The 20,789-nt window shown below is 31.2% G+C and overlaps 1 protein-coding gene across 3 annotated transcripts in view; it reads right to left on the bottom strand.

Moving 5' to 3' along the window:
- Positions 1 to 20,789, bottom strand: part of UACA (uveal autoantigen with coiled-coil domains and ankyrin repeats) — a 98,303-nt gene that overhangs the window by 37,788 nt on the left and 39,726 nt on the right. For 2 of the 3 annotated variants that reach the window (XM_051980756.1, XM_051980757.1), the window contains exons 2-9: positions 18,810 to 18,943; positions 8,062 to 8,150; positions 6,177 to 6,241; positions 5,304 to 5,361; positions 3,519 to 3,589; positions 3,236 to 3,342; positions 2,055 to 2,236; positions 1,081 to 1,118 (exon numbers count right to left, since the gene is read on the bottom strand). In XM_051980756.1, the coding sequence (XP_051836716.1) occupies positions 1,081 to 1,118; positions 2,055 to 2,236; positions 3,236 to 3,342; positions 3,519 to 3,589; positions 5,304 to 5,361; positions 6,177 to 6,241; positions 8,062 to 8,150; positions 18,810 to 18,943 (744 nt within the window). Of the gene's footprint in view, positions 1 to 1,080; positions 1,119 to 2,054; positions 2,237 to 3,235; positions 3,343 to 3,518; positions 3,590 to 5,097; positions 5,117 to 5,303; positions 5,362 to 6,176; positions 6,242 to 8,061; positions 8,151 to 18,809; positions 18,944 to 20,789 lie in introns of those variants that run through there. The other variant, XM_051980758.1, reaches the window with a different exon arrangement.

Raw genomic sequence — 20,789 nt, 5'->3', positions numbered from 1 at the left:
GCTTTTTTAAAAGCCTATTTTGAAGAAAACATTAAATCTAGCATAGTTTGCCTTATGATCTCAGATTAAATTTTGCTCTGTATTACACAAGGTGGCAGTATTTCTATCTGTATATAATCAAAAGAGTCCATTCACTAAAAATGATATTTACTTTCAAATAACCGTCATTTAAATAATTTTAACCTATCATATGAAAATCTCAAAATACTAAATTATTTGGGTATTAAAGATATTTTAAAACAGAATCTTATTTAAATCTATCAACTTAAAATCAACAATAGTTTATTTTACCAAATGTATTCAAGGAAATGATCACATAATTTCAAAACTAAAAATCATCAAAAAGAATTTGTTCAAGTATAACAGTACACATTCTAATCCCAATTATTCACTCTCACAAAATGAGGCCAAGTTACATTTAAAAATAATAATTAAAAAAAAAAAACAACCCAGGAATGAAATCTATATTGACTTTTCTCTTTGTATTCCTATCACTTTGCACATTGTGCTTGTTGAATGAATGACAATCAACAAAGCATTTCTGTGGTTGACCAGGAAAAACAAAACTTGTAAGCTTTTTCATTTTCAACTAGCACATCTATCTTAAAAAAAAAAAAAATGAACAAGACAACAAGACTTTATCTTGGATCTCATATGGAGGAGATCAACATCAGCAAAATTCATTTAAAAAAAACAACAATGCATAAGATAACATTGATTCATATATGTGTCCAGAAAAAATTACTGCAGATGTTAAATTTCATCAACAAGTCAACAATCTAAATCTAACATATATGGTATGTTATGTTTCTAAAACACTGGGAATCTAATATAAGATAAACATCTAGTAACTGATAGGGAATATTGAAAAAAAATTAAAGAATCTTTCAGTGTCCATCTAGGAATGACCGGGTAAAAAGCCTAAACCTGAAAATTCTCCCTAAAGTCATTACAAAAACCACAACCTATTTAGATTTTTATGACATCCAATTTGTGTCAATTTACTTGCATTTGTCTTTTCAATCTAGTAACCCATGAGTAGTTAGTTATTCTTCATCAAATTTTGGAATAAGGATTTACCTGCTGGAGGCACAGTCCTTTCTTGGAAGGGTCTCTCCCTAAAGAACAAAAAAGAGAGGAATGAAAGCAGTAACAAATTATGGATTTTTAGATATACATTCACAGAATTACAGAAATTCAGAGCTCAAAGAGACCTTAGAAAGCATCTGGTCTCATAAACCAGAGTTAAATGATAAAGTGACTTCATCTGGGTCACACAGTTTATACTGGCAGAGGGGAGATACCAATATCTTTTTTCTATACTGCTTTTCCCTCCACATCACTACCCTCCTTTACCTTTATTATTTTTTTTTTCAAATTAAGGCTGATTTAATCATTTCATTCATTGTAATTTTATGTCATTCAAAGGAAAAAGTGAGAGAATTTTTAATATACACCTACCTAACAGGGACAATACTATTTCCCTACAAATAATATCATTATAACTTTACTTGATAGTTGTTCTTCAGATTTCTTAATTATTTCCCAAGAGATGTTGCCACAATAATCCAGGACTCTTTTAGCACAACTAGCAATAATTTCTACTTTAAAGAATCTAAAATAACTAGGTAATATATATGTATGTATGTATGCATGCATGTATGTATGTATGTATAATTATATTCTTTAAAATAGATATAAGGAGATAGATATTTAAAAGTTTTACAAATTGAAACAAACTTTCTTCAGTAAATAAAGTGACATTTCCTTGTCAGCCTTGCTCTTACATCATGTATACCACAGCATCCCCATCCCACTGTCCAGAACAGAAATCAAATCGATACTACCACTGATTCTGGAAAGGGATGTCAATCAACCCTCCTGGGTCACTCCCATGGCAGACACTATTTTGTTTTTGTATTTCTATCCTTAGAACTTAGCACAATACCTGACAAGGTAAGCATTTAACAAATATTTCTCATTTGCCAAGTATACCAATTTTATCTACCAATCCATTCATTTATTCATTCAAAGTTAAGGAAATTTCTGGGTACCTTTGTTTGCATTTTCAGCTGCAGTCTTCATTAAGGTTAAAATGTCCAAATTATCTCCAATTCTCGCATAATAAGAACTATCATGACCAAGGGCATCCAACAAGCTGACATCTGCACCATTTTTAATTAAAACTTCCACAGCATCCTTACAACCATACTCACAACCTAACATAAGTGCAGTTCTAGAACAAGACACAACCATAATAATCAATCATTGTAAGAAAACATTTCATAGAATTTGAGAAAAGTGCAGACTGCAATCCCACTATGATTCATCAAATAAATCCTAAAAAGTTGTGTGAGAAATAATACAAAAGTTAAATGACTAGCCTAGACATATAGCTACTAAGGTGTCAAAACTGGGATTTTTAATTAGGTCTTACTGATTCTATATACTACACACCAAGATTGTTTCAAATACATTAAGAAATTTAGGTATTGTTTTAAAGATAGTTGGCTTTATTTGAAAAACAACATGTTTGTTTCAGGAGGTTTAATTAAATGAAATATCATGAAAATCATCATTTCTTTCTCTTCTTTCCTTTTGCTCTTTTATCCTAATTGAAGTCATTTAAGCAATTGATATAATTGAAAATTTTCCTTTTTATTATAACTAATTCATATATTCAGATTATATTATTTACATTTTTAAATTACATTACCTTACAATGAATCAGAAAATTATATTCGAAATTCAACCAAAACACTCAAAATTCTATTTTTTAGGTATCTTAAATAAACTAATAATTCAATTTATTGAATGATTAGGTTTGAGTAGCTTTCATGTGGCTATTGAACAAGTCTATTTTTTAGCTTGTATATCTTACTATTTTTAACTTAAGCTAATTTTTATGAAATTATGTTTAAAAGGACCTAAATTTTATCATTTTAAATCATTGATTTAAGGTGTTTGAAGTTCTGAATACATGTACCATGAAGTTATATTTACCAAAAAAAAAATAATAATAATAACTTTGATCAATTGACATTTGTACTACAAAAGATTACACAAGTCAGGACTTAATGCAGGTAAGTTCTGTTTTAATTCAATTTATACAGAACTTTTCAGGAATATACATCTAGTGTATAAAATAAAGCTGTCAATTTCTAGTTTGTAGACCCATATAAATATGAAACTAAATTTAAAAGAATTAGCTACTTAATTACTGAATTGTCATTACCTATTTTGTTTGTCTCTGGCATTAATATCTGCACCTCTATCAATCAGAAGTTGGCATATTGCTGGTCTACACATCTGAGTGGCCAGTATCAGCGGTGTCCGCCCATCCTAAACAATGATAAGACAAATGGAAAAGTCAACAAACATTTATTAAGCACCTACCATGCCCCAGTGTGGTTAAGTGCTGGAATTATAAAGAAACAATCTGTAAATCAAGAGGAAAACAGAAAAAAGCCATATTACTTATATTAATTAAATTGTGGAATGTATTTAAATTAACTCACCTTATCTTTGGCATTTACTGAGGCTCCATGGTCACAAAGTAGTTGTATGCTAGAAGTACAATCTGCCATAGCTACACATCAGAAAGAAAAAGCTGATGAGACATTTAAAATTCTATCAAAGTAATACATAAACTGTTTCGACCTTTTAAAAAGTTTCACAACCTAATACATTGATCTCAAGGATGTAGATAATCACATTTCTATTTTAAGAACTGTTCAAGTAAATCATTTTTAAAAATACTTTTATTAATTCATTTTGAATAAAGAAATTAAGATAAGAATTTTCTGAGCTGTGAATGAAATGTGTTACCATGCATAGAAAAAATACAAATAATTATAAACAAATTTAAATTTACTACTTGTTCTCCATTTTTCACATGGTAATTTACTGGCCTGTAATTCCATATATTACCTCAATCTAAAAACAAAAAGTCAAATATATCTCACAAGGATGTATTAAATAAATGTGACTCATATGTCTGCTGGTTTCTTTCCAATGTTTTTAGCAGAAGGGTCAGATATCCTAGTCTTTACCAAAAGCTTTTTAGGGAGAAAAAAAAAAACTGACTATTTCTAATATCTAAAATAGAGAAAAAATAACATTCATGAATCAAAAAAAATTATAATCTTGTGGAAAAACTGCATTTGTTAATCCCTCTGAGACACCAAGATGAAAAGAGTATAGGCTCAACAGTGTCTATATTGTAAAATTCAGTTACAACTTTCATTTCTGAATGTCTTTTGAACAAAATTTTACATTTTACTCAAAACAATTATTCCAAGCATAAAAAAAACCTTAATTCATAAATCTGTAACTATAAAACCATCCTTCAGTTTTATTGTATATCTTAAAACGTAAAATGTTATGCTTAATTACATTATGTTAAATGTCATTTGACATTAAACAAATGAAATGTGATCCAAAGATATAATTATAATTAAATACATGGTAATATTTAATTTTATCAGTCTGCTTTGAATATGTCAAAGTAGTTTCAGAAACTTATTTTGTCTTACAAGAATGAAAAATAAGAAGAAAAATCTTAAAGAAACTGGCACATATATTTTATAAAAGCAACAATAAAATAAAAATTGGATGATTTGTTAGTTAAAAGTTAATTTCTTGGTCCTACTATATTATTTCTCATGTTAATAAAAATTGTATCTTGTTACTAAATAAAACTATAATAAGGAAAACTAGCTAAAAACGTTTAAGAATTGTTGAATTAAGTAATAACAAGTGAGAGCAAATTAATATAGAACAGTGGGAAAAGGCAAAGAAATAATCTCTTTGAACCTGAAGAAATTACCTTCTAGAACTTATTCATTCATTAATAAAATGAATGAATGGACAATGTTTTCTAAAGTTCCTCTTGCTTGAAAATTCTTTTATTCTAAGATTGTATAAACACTTGAGCTAACGTCTTGCATTTCAGTTCTATTTCCATCCTTCCTTTGACATTTAGAGAGAAATTTCAAACAGATAACTCAGTCACACAAGTACTAATTATAACTTTTAAAAGTATTAGTTCAAAATCTTAATAAAAGCAAGAAAACAGTGCAATGATAAAGAACTCACCCATAACATTGCTCAACTGCAGTTTAAAAGAAAAATGAAAATACAATTTTTAAGAACCAAAGGAGAAACTGATCAACATTCTAAAAGAACACAATCTGCTAAACATGAATAATAAAAATTAAATAGCTTCTTTAAAACTAAAAGTACTTTAAGTTTTTTAAAGAAACATTTAAGAATCTCTTACCACTAGTGAAATCTTTGCTCACCTGCATCATGAAGTGCAGTCCTACCATGCAAATCTACATGTTCAGTGGGACAGTTATACTACCAATAAATTAATAAAAAAGTTATTTTCAAGAATTCTATATTAAAAATCAGATCTTAAAATATTTACTTTGTCAATGTTCAGTAAGTCACTCTATTTACATTTTGTCTAGTTTGAGATGGAAAAATACTGAAACAAATTATATAAAGTAAATGTGTAATAAAATTTCATTAAAGAAAAAATTGATTAAATAACATAAAATAATAAAAATAACTTATAAACATAAAAATAACCTATAAAAAGATTTATTAAATAACATTTAAAAAAATCTTTGTGATGTTTGATCAGAAGACAAACTATGCTTAAGCTTATTAAACAACCAGAAAAATAGTCATAACTGCTACCATTTAATTTAATACATTTATGGCAATGTCTATTTGACCGAGAACGGACTTACAACATTTAATTCAAGGAATCTCAAATTCAAGTAAAAGACATTGCTATCATAATGAAATTGCCATTAAATAATCAATTGAATAAGAACGTTTCATTTGGTTGTTGGAAGACTCTATATGCAACATTAGTTAAATAAAAGATTGAGGCAATAATTTATAAAAAGTCTTTAAAATTAAAAGAAAATATTACTTATGTTAAATAATCTTAATTTTAAATTAGAGCATATACATATAGACAAAACATTTGTTTTTAATATATTGTTATGCAATTCCCTGTAGTTTTCTAACATTTCTCTATCAAAAAACAAAATGTGTAAATAAATCTGAATAAATCATTTTTCTTTAAATCAAAGTTTGAAAAACACAATACAACAATCCTTAGCATACAATTTCTTTTTAAAAAGTTTAATTTTCACTACCTGTAAAAGCTTTTGTAAGCACAAAGCATGTCCATATTTCGCAGCAAGGTGAAGGGCATTTCTGCCTATAAGTAAAATTCTATAATTAACATATAACACATTTGAATGAATATACACAGATAAGAAACTATATATTTTTTATAAACATAACTTTGGTCACTAGAAATAGATGGCTCAATAAGATTTTCTTAAAGAACAACTAAATGTAGAATATAACCAAAGAAAACACAATGAAACAAATCAAATTTACTAATATCCATGAAATAGGGACCTAAATACCAGGAATTGGTTTATTTTTTCCCCTTTGTAAAAAGTTACCAAATGTCCTGGACAAAGCAGTAAGGAAAGTAAGTAATGAAAATAAAAGAAAAAGATTTGACTGGAGTCAAAACAGGAACATTCACTAACTAATTCCTACCATATTAAGAAATGTTTCCAATTAATAGCTATCTTCTCATATAATTCATACAAAATGTGATTACTGAGATCTTTGGAGTTTCCTCATAACACATCCTTCACAGAACTTTTTCCTCTCCATATTCCATCTCTGGTGTAAAAATTTTGCCACTTCTTCATGAAAACTTCACTGATTCTATTCAACTAGATATATGATCCTTCTTATAGACTCCATTATACTACCTCATCAAAATAAATTGTGCACTTTTCTTATTCTAAGTAATATATAGTAAGGTCCTTGAGATCAGGACATGCCTTATTCATATGTGTATCATCTTCACTGTTGAAAAGACTTTGTTATGTGAAAGGGACTATTTCTTTTTTTTTAACATTTCAAATGTAGGTGACACTTCTGCCACATATCTAGCATGTGTAACACTTGAAGATATCCTATAAAGGATTATTTTTAGGTAAATATTTCTCTTAAATATGATTTCAGAATGATTTTAAGTGTATGAATTATATTTAGACTATTGTAATAGTACTCTACCTTAGATTTAAACAAATTAGGGAGTCCAAGAGGCAGAGACAAAAAGGGACAGTGTTCTATGCATGGGGGAACTGCCAGTGAAAATGCACAGAAATGTAGGAGATGTTTTGGTGTGTGGGAAGAAGAGCAGAAATTGGTGTTTCTGAATTGGAATATGTGGAATACTTCTTAAAGTATAAGAAGATGGGAAATAAGAGGTTAGGTCATGAAAGACTTTGGAAATCAAACAGAGAATTTTAAGTTTGATCTTAGAGGCAATAGGGAGCCCCTTGATTTCACTGAATGGATGTGTGTAGAATATAGTAAGGAAAAAGTGTAAAAAGACGTAAGTATTTCAATTAGTCTTTAAGTAGGTAAGGAAGGGAGCTTAGTTTACAGTAAGAGGAAAAAAATAAGCACAAAAAAGTTAGCAAGATGATAGATGAGAACATTTAAATTATAAAAGGAAACAGCCAGGATTCAGAAATTAGCTTATTTTTATCTGAAGATTAAAAGTATACCTTAAAAAGGTTTTTGAGGAAAGGGGAAATGGTGAAAACAAAAACATTTTTAAATAAGTATTATATCAAACTTCAAGAACTTTATCTAATTCTTCCAGAATAGGAGCTAACTTTTTTTGTCATGGACTCATTTGACATTTCGATTAAGTTTATGAACTGTTCTGAAAATAATACATAAGACTACAAGGAAACTAATTATGCTGAAAGTTTTGAAAATATTTTAAAAAACAAGTTATGAACCCCAGATTTAAGAACATCTGTTCTAGAGTACATCTGATACATTTTACTACCATTTACTACCATTTTCATTTCTAAATGTAATATATTGATTTGTGTATATGGATTTACAATATTTTTCCTTCTTTCAAAAAGCCTGAAACAATTAGTACCTACAAATTATTCTGTGTCCTGCAAGTACATTTTGAAGAAAACATAATACCTGCAGCATCACTGACAGTAATGTCAATTCCATGTACAAGAATGGCATTTAAGCACTCCAAATTTCCTTTTGATGCAACAACATGGAATCTAAACAAAAAGAAAAAGAAATAACACTGCACATGAAATGCCAAATAAAAACTAAAATACGTTGAAATAATATATACCCTATACCTAAAATAGACCAAAGATAATACTATAAACTTCCTTACTATAAAGTTTATAAAGGCTCATTTTTAAGTAAGTTGAAAAACTCCCTAAAATGAAATCTTAAATGAAACAAAATTTTAAACAAGTGTTGCATAATTCAGAAAACACACAAAAAAAAATCCATTCTGGCAAATTAATACTATAGTCTTACAGACATAAAGTGGGTCAACATAGCCAGTATCATGTGCATATAGAATTCTTTTTGTAGGGAACAGGAAAAGAACAAAGACCCTCGATTTTTCCCATATTATAAATATTTTTAATTTATATCTGGATTTATTTGAGAGAACTTGGGTTCAATTTTTACTTTTGTTACTTTCTATCTACAACCCTTAAGAAAGACAGAGTACATAATTCAGCTGAATTGTATTGAGATTAAGTTGAGAAATCTACTTCTCTTGCTAGTCACTGTTCTATTCTTTCCTCAAACAATTCTGCTAACCTTGGGAGATGTCAGTTGCTATAAGGGTGTTGGGTCTATTAAATATTTTTACATTACCAAGCCATCCTTCAAGGATGTCTGGTTTGCTGTACAAAAATGTATGGTAGCTTGAAATAATAAACACACAAGAGGAAAGAAGGGGAAGAAAGAAAGGGGAGGGGAGTGGGGAGTGTTGTTAGCTTTGGTTCCCAAGTTCTAACTAAACATAGTGTTTCTATATCTCAGTTCTGTAATCAATCATGACTTGTAAGTGCCTCTCAACACTGAATCTAAACAAGAGAGTGCTTGTGCTTCACAACAGTGCCTAAAACATCTTTTTATATAATCAAAATTATCCTTCCGCAGTCAAAATTTATCTCCTATGACCCTCTCTATATCTCATTTGGTAATGAAATTTTTTTCTATCCATAGATGTGATAGGTTAAATTTTTTCCACATTTTTCTAATTTCTTTGTGATGTGACCTTTCATGTCTAGGTGACAGATCCATATGGAAGTTATCTTGGTATAAGGAGTGAAGTGCTGGTATAAATCTAATTTCTTCAATACTGCTTTCCAGTTTTCCCAGAAGTTTTTTGTCAAATTAAATCTTTTTGCCAGTATTTGGGATCTTTCTAAGTTTCTAGGTACACCTGCTTCTGTTATATTGTATCTGGTTCTACTCATTTATTTTTATTTTTTAACCAGTACCAAACTGTTTTGAGAATTACTGCTCTGTAATGAAGTTTAAGATCTGGTACTTCTAAGCTCCCTTCTTTCCTCCTCTTTTTTTCCCCATTATTTCCTCTCAGTCCATCTTGGGGGAGCATTTACAGTTGGGCTAGTGGGGACTGGTTAATATAGCAAGAAATCTGGACAGCAAAAAATTTATATCTGGGAAATAAATTGTCCTACATGTGAATGTAATGCAATATTTTATTACCATTAGAAAATAAGAATGAGAAATTCAAAGAAACTACAGAAAGACTTTTTTTGAACTCCTATAGAGAATCAGGGAAGAATATACACAATGATGTTATATTATTATTATTCTATTATTACATATGATGTTATAAACAAAAACAACACTAAAAAGCTGCTGAACTCAGATTAATTACAATAACCAAGCTTGATCACAAGGAATAGATGACAAAGCATTACTCTCCTCTGGGTAGAAATAAAGGACTATATATGAAGAATGTTGTATATATTGCTAGACAAGAGTTTTCAACAGGTTTTGAATATTATCTTTGTGTTACAAGGGCGGGCTCACTGGAATGGGGAGCGCATCAGGAAATTTGAAAAAATATTCAATAACAGAAGGCATCAAAAAATAATAATAGACTTCCAGGATTTATATATGTGTGTGTGTGTGTGTGTGTGTGTGTGTGTAAGTTATAATCTGGGTTCAAAGACAAATATAAACTGAATGATTTGGGACAAGTCACATCTCCAGGTTTCAATTTCCTTGTAATAAAATGATAATGTTAAACTAAATTATTTCTAAGATTTCTTTTAACTCTAAAACTCAACTTTCTTTTTTTTAATACTTTTTTTTTTCTGGTTGTACATGTACATTCATTTTTTTTTTTAACACATTTTCTTATGAATCATGTTGGGAGAGAAAAATCATAACGAGAGATAAAAAGAAGGGAAAAACAAGGAAAAAAGTGAATATAGCACGTGTTGAATGTTCAGTCTCCATAGTTCTCTCTCTGGATGCAGATGGCGTTTTCCAGCCAGTTTATTGGGAGTGCCTTAGATCACTGAACTTTTGAGAAGAAACAAGTCTTTCATAGTTGATCATCACACAATCTCAGATTCCAACTTTCTACAAAAAGCCATTTTGTATGTTTCACAGATAGTAAAATATATATACTCAAACCTCCATTCCATTCCTTTCTTTTCCCACTCATTCTTTTGGACCAGAAACCTCCCCAAGATATCTTGGGATTTACTAACTATTGTTTTTTTTTTTCTTAAAACCATGCCTTAAACCAAACCCAAATGATTCTTATTGACCACCAATAGGTTCTAGGTCAATCTACTTGGTCATAATTTGAGTCCTGATTGATTCAGATTAAATGTAAATAGCAATCATTTTTGCTTTGCCAGAAACCTTATGGGTCTTCCCCCTTCCAGATTAATTTATTTAGATTTTTTTTTTTAATTTGCTCTAGGTGAAAGAGGAGATTCTTTGCTATAATTACTACCTAACCTTAATCACTGAATGGTACAGCCTCAGTCAGAGTGAGACTTCTTGAAGACCTTAGCTTGAAAAGGCCAACATCTCCCACTGCACCCAGGCCCATCTCCAGTCACTCTGATCTATATCTGGTCACTGGACCCAGCTGGCTCTAGAGGAGAAAGTGAGGCAGATGAGCTTGCCCAGCCTCCCTCATTTAAATCCAATTCACTTGCATGTCATGGCATCCCCTCCCTGATGTTACAGTCCTCTTCAAGAAAAAAGGACAAAAGTCAACAGAGCAACTTGAAAGTTAAGAAAAGATCTTATTGAACTTTTGCCTCTAAGACTAAATGCAAATGCTTCTTAAAGTGTTTTAAACCTATTTGATTTAAACCTATCTTTTAAGACTTAATGCCTGTTACTGTGCTTTGTACAGAGACTCTATATAATCTAAGTTCTAGTCTAACTGGACTAATTATCCTTCCGAGAACAAGAAACTATACTTTTGCAAAGAATGTCCCTCATACCAAGAATGCAGTTCCCTCCTCATTATCTTCCTCTTGGAATCTTCACCTCCATTCAAAGCTCATCTCAACTGCCATCTCCTACAAAGTCTCTCTCTTTAATTCCTTTTTTGCCCTCCACCTATTTCACTCTACTCCACACCCCAAATTACTTTTTTTTTTAATTTCACATTTGCCCATATATATGTGCTTCCCAAGTAGGATATTAACTGATCTGAGAATAAAATTTATTTTTTTAGCTTTGCATCCCTAATTCCTAGCATAATGTGTTGCATATAGTAGGAATTTAACAAATCTTTGATTTGTGTATCCACTATATTAGACTGTTTTTACTATTACTCGACTGAATTTGTCAATCGAGGAATTGATACAACCTAATCATCCCCTGATTATCCATGTCCAAAGCCCAATTGATAAATACAGAATTTGATGGCAATGATTCAGAAACTTTTCTTGGGAAAGAAGGAGGTGAAAAATAAAGTGCTATAAAGATGCCAGATGGTTTAACCAAGATAATGCATAAAGCAGACATGGCACTCTATTAAACAATTTTGTTTAATTTCAAATAATTTATGGGACACAACTGACCTAACAAATGCTACCAACTGTTCAATGTGGATTTTTAAAGAAAGCAAACAAAATGTTTCTATGAAAGAAAAATACAGTGTTTCCATGACAGAAATAAATTCTGAGTTCAAGGATATACATTTTCCTCAGAGTAACCCAATTAATTTCCTCTGTAAATCTCAGAAAGTTCTCTGACACATATAGTGAACTACCATTAAAATATATTTTAGCTATGTTCTCAGCAGTCATAAAAGCAGATTCTCTTTCAATATCTTAGTCCATAAAATTTTAAAAATCTCTTCCCCATGTGTAAGCAATGCCATAATATAGTTGAAAACAGGCATATTTTGAGTAGTAGATAATTTCCAAAAAATCAGGATGTTACTAAAAGCATTTACATGCATTAGGGAGCTGCTGTATGAGGAATATCTGGCATGAATCCTGTTGTAAAAACCCTTTTTCTTAAAAATGCCAAAAAAAAAAATTAGTACTTTATCAATTTTACAAATTTGAATTTTTCATATATTCTAAATTTCTTTTAAAACAAGACATACCAGTAATATGGATGATAACAGATTTGTTTTTTTTTAATTAAAAATTCTTCTTTACTAATAGCCTGGTTTATTTTCAACCTAAGTTACCTAGATACACACTTAAGATAGAAGGGTTACTCAAAATTCAAAACTAAATTCTGTACCTATAATTTTAGCTAAGACAGGAAGTTATTATACTTAGTATATCTAATATAGGATCAAGTACATGATATTTTAATTAGAGGTGTGTGTGTGTGTGTGTGTGTGTGTGTGTGTGTGTGTGTGTGTGTGTATAAAGGGTGGAGAAAGGGAATTTCTATCTATGCACTTTTAAATGCCAAAAACATACTGCTGAATTCCACAAACAAACAAACTCACTTCACATTTATTGCCAACAACTATTACTTTTTTCCAAATTAATGTTCACAGTTCGAAAAAATACACTGTTAAAATGACCATAAAACTAATGAACTTAGGTTTCAAAACTGAACAGGAGGATGGAAAAAAACACCATTCTTACACACACACACACACACACACACACACACACCCTAAATTTAGAAAACAAGTTTCACCACACATCTAAACCCAAATATAACTAGCTTTCAAACTCTTCCTATTTGAGTTCCGGAAGAAAAAATAAACAACATGTGGAAATCACTAGCAAGAATTAGATTATGTCAGCATTTCCCTTCCTGAGTCCTATTGTTTTATGGCCTAAAACTCAAGGAAACTAGAATGAAGAAAAAGATTTTAAATTGATGACATCATCATTATAGAATTATCTACTTGATGCTTCCCTAGCCTATTGGTTTGCAACACAATTCAGATCATTAAGAGATAAATGAAACTATCATTTCTAAAAGTGTAAAATAATAATAATAATAATATAATCTGTATTGAAATAGCTATATTTGAATATTATTATGGGGAAAAATACATGCTGCCTAAAATGGATTCTTAAAGTACACTGTTATTTTACATTGCATTTTCATTCTCTCTTTAAAATGAATTTGGTTGCACATATCTTATATTTACATAGCTTTGAAAATATTATGTCAATACCCTCTTCCAGTAAAGTATAAGTTTATAAGCTCATTTTGGGTGGGACTGCTTCCTTTCATTTTTTTTGTCTTTGACTTCACATAATAACTGCAACATATCAGGCCTTTAGTAAATGTTTATTGGACTGAACTGAACTCATAATGACATCCTAAACTAAATGGATACTTAGAATTATAGCATGGGACCTATAATTGAAAATAAAATGTTAGGCTTTAAAATACTTAGAAGTCCTTTTGAAAGTTCCGTTAGAGTTCAGATGTCAACTTACTTATGTTTTAGAGCTTTGTCCTCTGGTACCATGAAAAAAAAAATAATGAAATCCAGGGTAAAAAGTGTTGTGGTTTTCTTAAGTGAATTATTACATTACTTAAAATTATTTAGAAATAAGAATCAAATACATTGTATGGTTAAGAATTTTCTGGTTTCTCTAGTCAAATTCCCAGATATGAGTCCTCTGGTCATTTAAAATTTTACTACATCTCCTGTGAAACTAACTCTACTCTTTTCTAATTGCTGTTTCTTTTTTAACTAGTTTTTGTTATATAACTAACTAGTTAATTATTAACTAGGATTTGTTATTCCAAATCCTAATCCTCCAAATCTTTACATTTCTTTTACCTATTTCCCATCATCATTCTTACGTGATCTCTTTGGGATCAGGACCTAAGAATGATGTTGGATCAAAAGGTTTGTACCACAAGAGTTGCTATAAATATATTTGTACAAATAGATCATTTTCCTTTTTTTTATCATTATTATTTTTTTATCTCTTTGACCCAGAAATAGCATTACGACGTCTATATCTCAAAGAGATCCAAAAAAATTTTTTTAAATAAAAAGGATCTATACATACAAAAATATTTATAGCTGCTCTTTTTGTGATGGCAAGAATTGAAAATTGAGATGACCATCAACTAGGGGAAAGAATGAATAATGAACAAGCTATACTATGAGGGAGGGAAAGAATTCAGAACTCAAAAAAAAACTTTTAAATAAAAGTTAAAATTGTTTTTATGTGCAATCAGAAAAGATGATATATATTTAAAATAAGATAAAATAAAAAAAGAATTTAAAAAAAGATAACTGGGATCTAGGTGCTGCTCCTAAATAGCAGTGGTCCAGGCAAGTCATTTAACTTCTCTAGGTCTGTTTGCTCATCACAAAAGGAAATGAGCTTTTGGATAATAATGTGATCATGCTAGAACACTGGTTCCTAATGTCACAATCCTGATATAATCTGAACCCTTGAAGTGAACTAGAAACTCTACAAGATCAATGCTAAAAATTTACCTATGCATATATCTTGTAAATAAAAAGCTATAATAAAAAAATAAAAATTAAAAAAAAAAAAAGAAACTCTACAGGAACTCACAACTCTATTAATATTATTCAGATGCTTTTATTCTAAATAGGAATTATACATATCAATAAAAAAATGTTAACTTTCTATTATTTATTTTGTATGATTATTTGCTTTATAGTTTTAAATCCTCAATAAACTTAAATAAGAATGTAAATCACATAAGGATTTAGGGGAAAATAAAATCTCAACTTTATCTCATCTTGGACATTTGAGTTAGAAGATTAGGAAGTATTCCTAAATAATGCCTGTAATAATTCAAACAGAGGTTTCATAGGAGTTGAGCCTAAAAGTATTTAGAGAAAATGTCCTCATTGTACAACTGAGAAAAGTTGAGTATAACAATGCTAAATGACTTTGTTGCTTACAAGCAAGTAAGCAGTTGCTTACATACAAGAAAGATATAGCACCAGAAGTGGTTCTAGGAGGATCATGGATGGAGAGAACAGAGATAGCACTCAGGTGCTTCTTAGCCATACAACAAACTACAGTTCAGAAACACAGCGGCCAAAAAGGAAAGCACTGAAGGAAGAAGGCCTGAGGCTCATGTCCCAATTTTTAGCCCAAAAACTATCTTCACCATCATGAAGGCAAAGAAATAGGACTGCCAGTCCCTTCTCTAAACACTGAACAGGACTTCTGCTTTTTTTCCCACCTTTAGGACAGAGTAGGACAATTAATATTTATTTTAATATATTTAATCAGAATAAAAAATGTTGAGTGGATAAAGAGAAGACCCAGCAATAACTGGGCAAATTAAATTAGAAAAAGCATTTATTAAGTTTACTACTTACCAGGGCAACCAGATAGCACAGTGGATATAAAGAACCAGATCTGGATATTAAGACTTACCTTGCCGAGAGCAAATTAATAAATCTGACACTTACTATTTGAATGACACTGGGCAAGTCACTTAACCCTGTTTGCCTCAGTTTTCTCATCTATAAATTAAGTTGGTGTGCATACCCTTTGATCCAGCAGTGTTACTTCTGGGCTTATATCCCAAAGAAATACTAAAGAAGAGAAAGGGACCTGTATGTGCCAAAATGTTTGTGGCAGCCCTGTTTGTAGTGGCTAGAAACTGGAAATTGAATGGATGCCCATCAATTGGAGAATGGCTGGGTAAATTGTGGTATATGAATGTTATGGAATATTATTGTTCTGTAAGAAATGACCAGCAGGATGAATACAGAGAGGCTTGGAGAGACTTACATGAACTGATGCTAAGTGAAATGAGCAGAACCAGGAGATCATTATACACTTCAACAACGATATTGTATGAGGATGTATTCTGATGGAAATGGATTTCTTTGACAAAGAGAAGACCTAACTCAGTTTCAATTGATAAATGATGGACAGAAGCAGCTATATCCAAAGAAAGAACACTGGGAAATGAATGTGAACTATTTGCATTTTTGTTTTTCTTCCCGGGTTATTTATACTTTCTGAATCCAATTCTCCCTGTGCAACAAGAAAACTGTTCAGTTCTGCAAACATATATTGTATCTAGGATATACTGCAACATATCTAACATATATAGGACTGCTTGCCATCTAGGGGAGAGGGTGGAGGGAGGGAGGAGAAAAATTGGAACAGAAGCGAGTGCAAGGGATAATGTTGTAAAAAAAATTACCCTGGCATGGATTTTGTCAATATAAAGTTATTATAAAATAAAATATATAATTAAAATTTTTTAAAAATCCTTCAAATAAATAAATAAATAAATAAAAATTAAGTCAGAAAAGGAAATGGCAAACCATTCCAGGATCTTTGCCAAGAAAACCCAAAATGGGGATCATGAAGAATAAGGCATGACTGAAACAACTATACAACAAAAACTACTTGCCAGGTACATGCTAAATTCTGAGAATACAAATACAAATAAGAGAAAGTCATTGCCCTCAAAATGCTACATTCTAATGGGGAGAACGGGGATAGGCAAAAAGTCATACAATGGAGCTGAAAAGAAAGAATAGAGAAGAAAAAGGTGTTACCTATATGCAAACAAGATTAGGAATGAACACAACTTTCCCCAGTTGATAAATGGTCAAAGGATATGAACAGACTATTTTCAAATGAAGAAATTAAAGCCATCTATAATCATTTGGAAAAATGCTCTAAATGACTACTGCTTAAAATGCATATTAAAACAACTTTGAAGTATTACCTTATATCCATCAGATTTATTGAGAAAGAAAGGATAAGTGATAAGTTTGGGGCACAAAGTATTGTGAAAGAAAGGAATATTGTGGGACAGGGATGAAAGGATGTAAGGAACACTGGGTAACTAGGCGCTAAAAGGAGAAGTGGTGTGCATATCCTTTGATCCAGCAATGTCTCTACTAGGCCCATATCCCAAAGAAATCATAAAAAAGGGGAAAGAACCCACATGCACAAAAATGTTGTGGCAGCCCTTTCTATAGTGTCAAGGAACTGGAAACTGAGTGGATGTCCATCAGTCAAGGAATGGCTGAATAAGTTGTGGTATATGAATGTCATGGAATATTATTGTTCTATAAAAAACAATCAGCAATGTGATTTTAGAGAGGCCTCAGGAGACTTACAAAAACTGATGCTGAGTGAAATAAGCAGAGCCAGGAATCATCCTGCCTTTAGTATCCTAGCTAAGAACAACCCTGAAAAATAGATGAGAGAATAAAACTCAAAGATTTGAGACATCTCAAAATAAATCACCATGGGGCAATGAGTGACAGATCATTTTACTAATATTGGAGGATCTACTCATACTTTCCCACCTTTTGAGAGTATCTGGGGATGCATAAGGGCACAAGAAGTATGTATATATGAAAGAGAAGGTCCAGTGACATACCACTTTTCCTACCCTCTTCCCCAGAACACACATATTGAGGAAGACTCCTCACCCAACCTTCATTTGAGTTGGAAATACCACTGCCATGGCATTCCCCTCTGACTGCTCCAGCCTATACCAAGAGAAATGAAGAGAAATCGTCTTTATTATTGCAGCTCACTAACGATTCTGTCACTTTTAGACTAACTTGCCAGATTGCATTGTCAGAGGTGGGAGAGGAAGCCGATTCCTCCCGACACTAAGGCTGGCTACTCCTCTATCCACTGCACAAAGTGTTAAATTCATAATCTACTGGCCGCACACAGCCAGCAAAACTCTCTATATTCAGGGCAGGAACTAGATTAAAATATAAATGGGAAATGTTTAACTAAATGAAAAAATACAAGGGCAGCTAGGTGATGCAGTAGAGAGGGCACCAATCCTGAAGTCAGGAGGATCTGAGCTCAAATCTAGTCTCAGATACTTAGGGGGAAATTACTTTAAAAAAATAATAAAAATGCAATACACTGCTGTATAGCGTTAATTTGTGGTTTTCTAATTCAATATGTAGCCAACAACAATCTGTTTCTAATTGAATTTGACACTACTGCACTATCTCATGTAGGCTTTTGGGACCCCATTAGCAAGAATACTGAGTAAAAATAGGAAGTTACCAAATGCTCAACAGATAGATAGAGAAGGGTAAAAGGGGACATACCCTAGGTCTCAGGTATCTTATGGTTTCTTTTTTCTGCCCCTCCCCCCCCCCCCAAACACACACACTCCAATCCATTATGGCATCTTTACAGACAAGTCCTTAACGCCACAGGCAGCTTTCTAAAACTTAATTACAGAGCAGCTATTGATCTGCATCAATTGAAGTAGATTCCACACAGGGCAAAACAAATCAGCCAAACTTATTCTTGAGGAATGTATAAAAGAACAGAAGACTTTATTTGAATATTAACCAAGAAACACAGAAAAGTTAATAAAAGTAACTCACTTATTAACTATGCCCACTTAAAGCAAAACCCAAAGCCATCTAAAATATAATTGAATCAGAAGATACTTACACAGATCTGCCTTCCACATCTAATTTACCAGGATTGATTCCCTTTTTAGCAAGGATACAGGACACTTTTTCTACATCTCCCCTTTCAGCTGCTTTCATTAGTCGATCATCATATTTGTTCCAATCTGTTGCTTGCTTTAAAAATGAAAAATAAAAATTAGTTTATGGCATGTTAGCAATGAGAAAATTTTCACAGGACACAAGAAAAGTGCAATAACAGCATAGGTATACCACCTATAGCACCTGAAGTAAGATTAATTTTATACTAACATTGTTAAAATGTGGTAAATCCAAAGATGGGAGTCAGGAAATATACGGGTTTGAGTCCATCTCTGACACTTGCTGCATGAGCATGTGAAAATCATCTAATCTCTCTGAGTCACACCTTTATTCCTTTGTAAAATAATATTTTTACCTCCTAGGATTATGAGTATCAAAAGGAGATTAGCTATATAAAGCATTTTGCAAAATTTACAACACTTTATAAATATCAAAGATATTTATAATTCTCCTTGACGTTCACCTCACCTAAACCTCACCACCTCTAGCTCAATTCAGCTTTCTTCTCATGTTATTTTGCCTAAATCCATGATTTTATGGAACCAAATGATCATGTTAGATGATGTATTCTTGTACAATATAGTGAATTACACTTTTCAAATGCAGCAAATATGCACTATTTTCTATTTGTTATTGTAACATTTCTATGATAAAGAAGACTGAAAATTTCACTGAATTACAAATAATAAAAACCTATTTCTATTGGACAATTAATGCTGCATTAAAGTCTTTAATTTGTGGGAAGATAACTTTTTTAAACTTATTCTTTGCCAGTAACACATAGAACGGCACTTAAATATCTATGTATCTACTCAGATTACAGTATCTATGTATCAACTCAGCTTAGAGATATTAAAGTTTAAAGGAAATCACTAAACCGGTAAGACCTGGGTCAAATGCAATAAGATTCATATTAAAATTTTCGACTGGTGGAGGAGGAGTTTCCATAATTTTAGGAATATTTGCAACTGGCAGCTGTTCACATTCTTATGATAAAAATTAAAATAAATGAATATTGCTCACAACAGAGTTATTCAGACCACTTTATTTCATTTATCTTTATGCATTAAGTTGACACAAATATAAATCCATCATATCTATAAACTAAGAAAAAAAAAAAAAAGAAGTCCACTTAGGCAACATTAATTTTAAAACAAGAACAAAGGAAAAGTTTTGTTATTTATGGAGAATTCCACTAAAGGCTTGAACCTCATGCTAACTTCCATTATATAGAGACATTATGAGTTGTGGCTGGAGAAAAACATTAATTATTCTTGAAATAAAACTTTAATTTTTTCCTATCAAACAGAAACTATGAGATGGAACTATTCTAGACATGTTGGCCAAATCAGTGGGGCTGTGGCCTTCTAAATTTTAATAAATATAAACTAAAACAACACTACAAGCCCCCAATACAGAGCAGTTTCTCTAATTTGTCTGGTTATTTCTTCTCCCAGCTCCAAATCTCCAAATCCAAATTAAGAATATTTCCAATATATTAAAGTTATTAGGTTCTTTAAAGATATAAATCAAATCCAAAAACCACAAATGCTTTAATATTGCATATTTACACATAATAAAAAGAAATAAAGACTTCTAGTCTCAGCTCAAGAATCCATCAATTCCAAACGATATTCTTTAAGTGACTTTACCTTCATGTATTTTGTCTCTCTTATTTGTTCAAAAATAAGTCCCCCCAAAACAAGAAGTAGATTGAAGTCAGTTCCCGGTCCTCAAAAAACGCCCTCAAAAAGATTAAGTACTATTTTGCCCCCTACCAACTAAAAAAAGAAAAGAGAAAAGAGAAGAGAAGACAATCTTCTATAAATAGGGAACACTGATTTAACAAATTTAAACTAATAACTCCTATCAATACTATAATAAAACTTCTTGGATAGGAAGTAGAGCTTTCTAAATTATT

The sequence above is a fragment of the Antechinus flavipes genome, chromosome 2 (genome assembly GCF_016432865.1).
Source record: "Antechinus flavipes isolate AdamAnt ecotype Samford, QLD, Australia chromosome 2, AdamAnt_v2, whole genome shotgun sequence".
NCBI classification, from domain to species: Eukaryota; Metazoa; Chordata; class Mammalia; order Dasyuromorphia; family Dasyuridae; genus Antechinus; species Antechinus flavipes.
The sequence above is the reverse complement of the archived record's forward strand: the minus strand, read 5'-3'. Positions and strand labels throughout refer to the sequence as shown.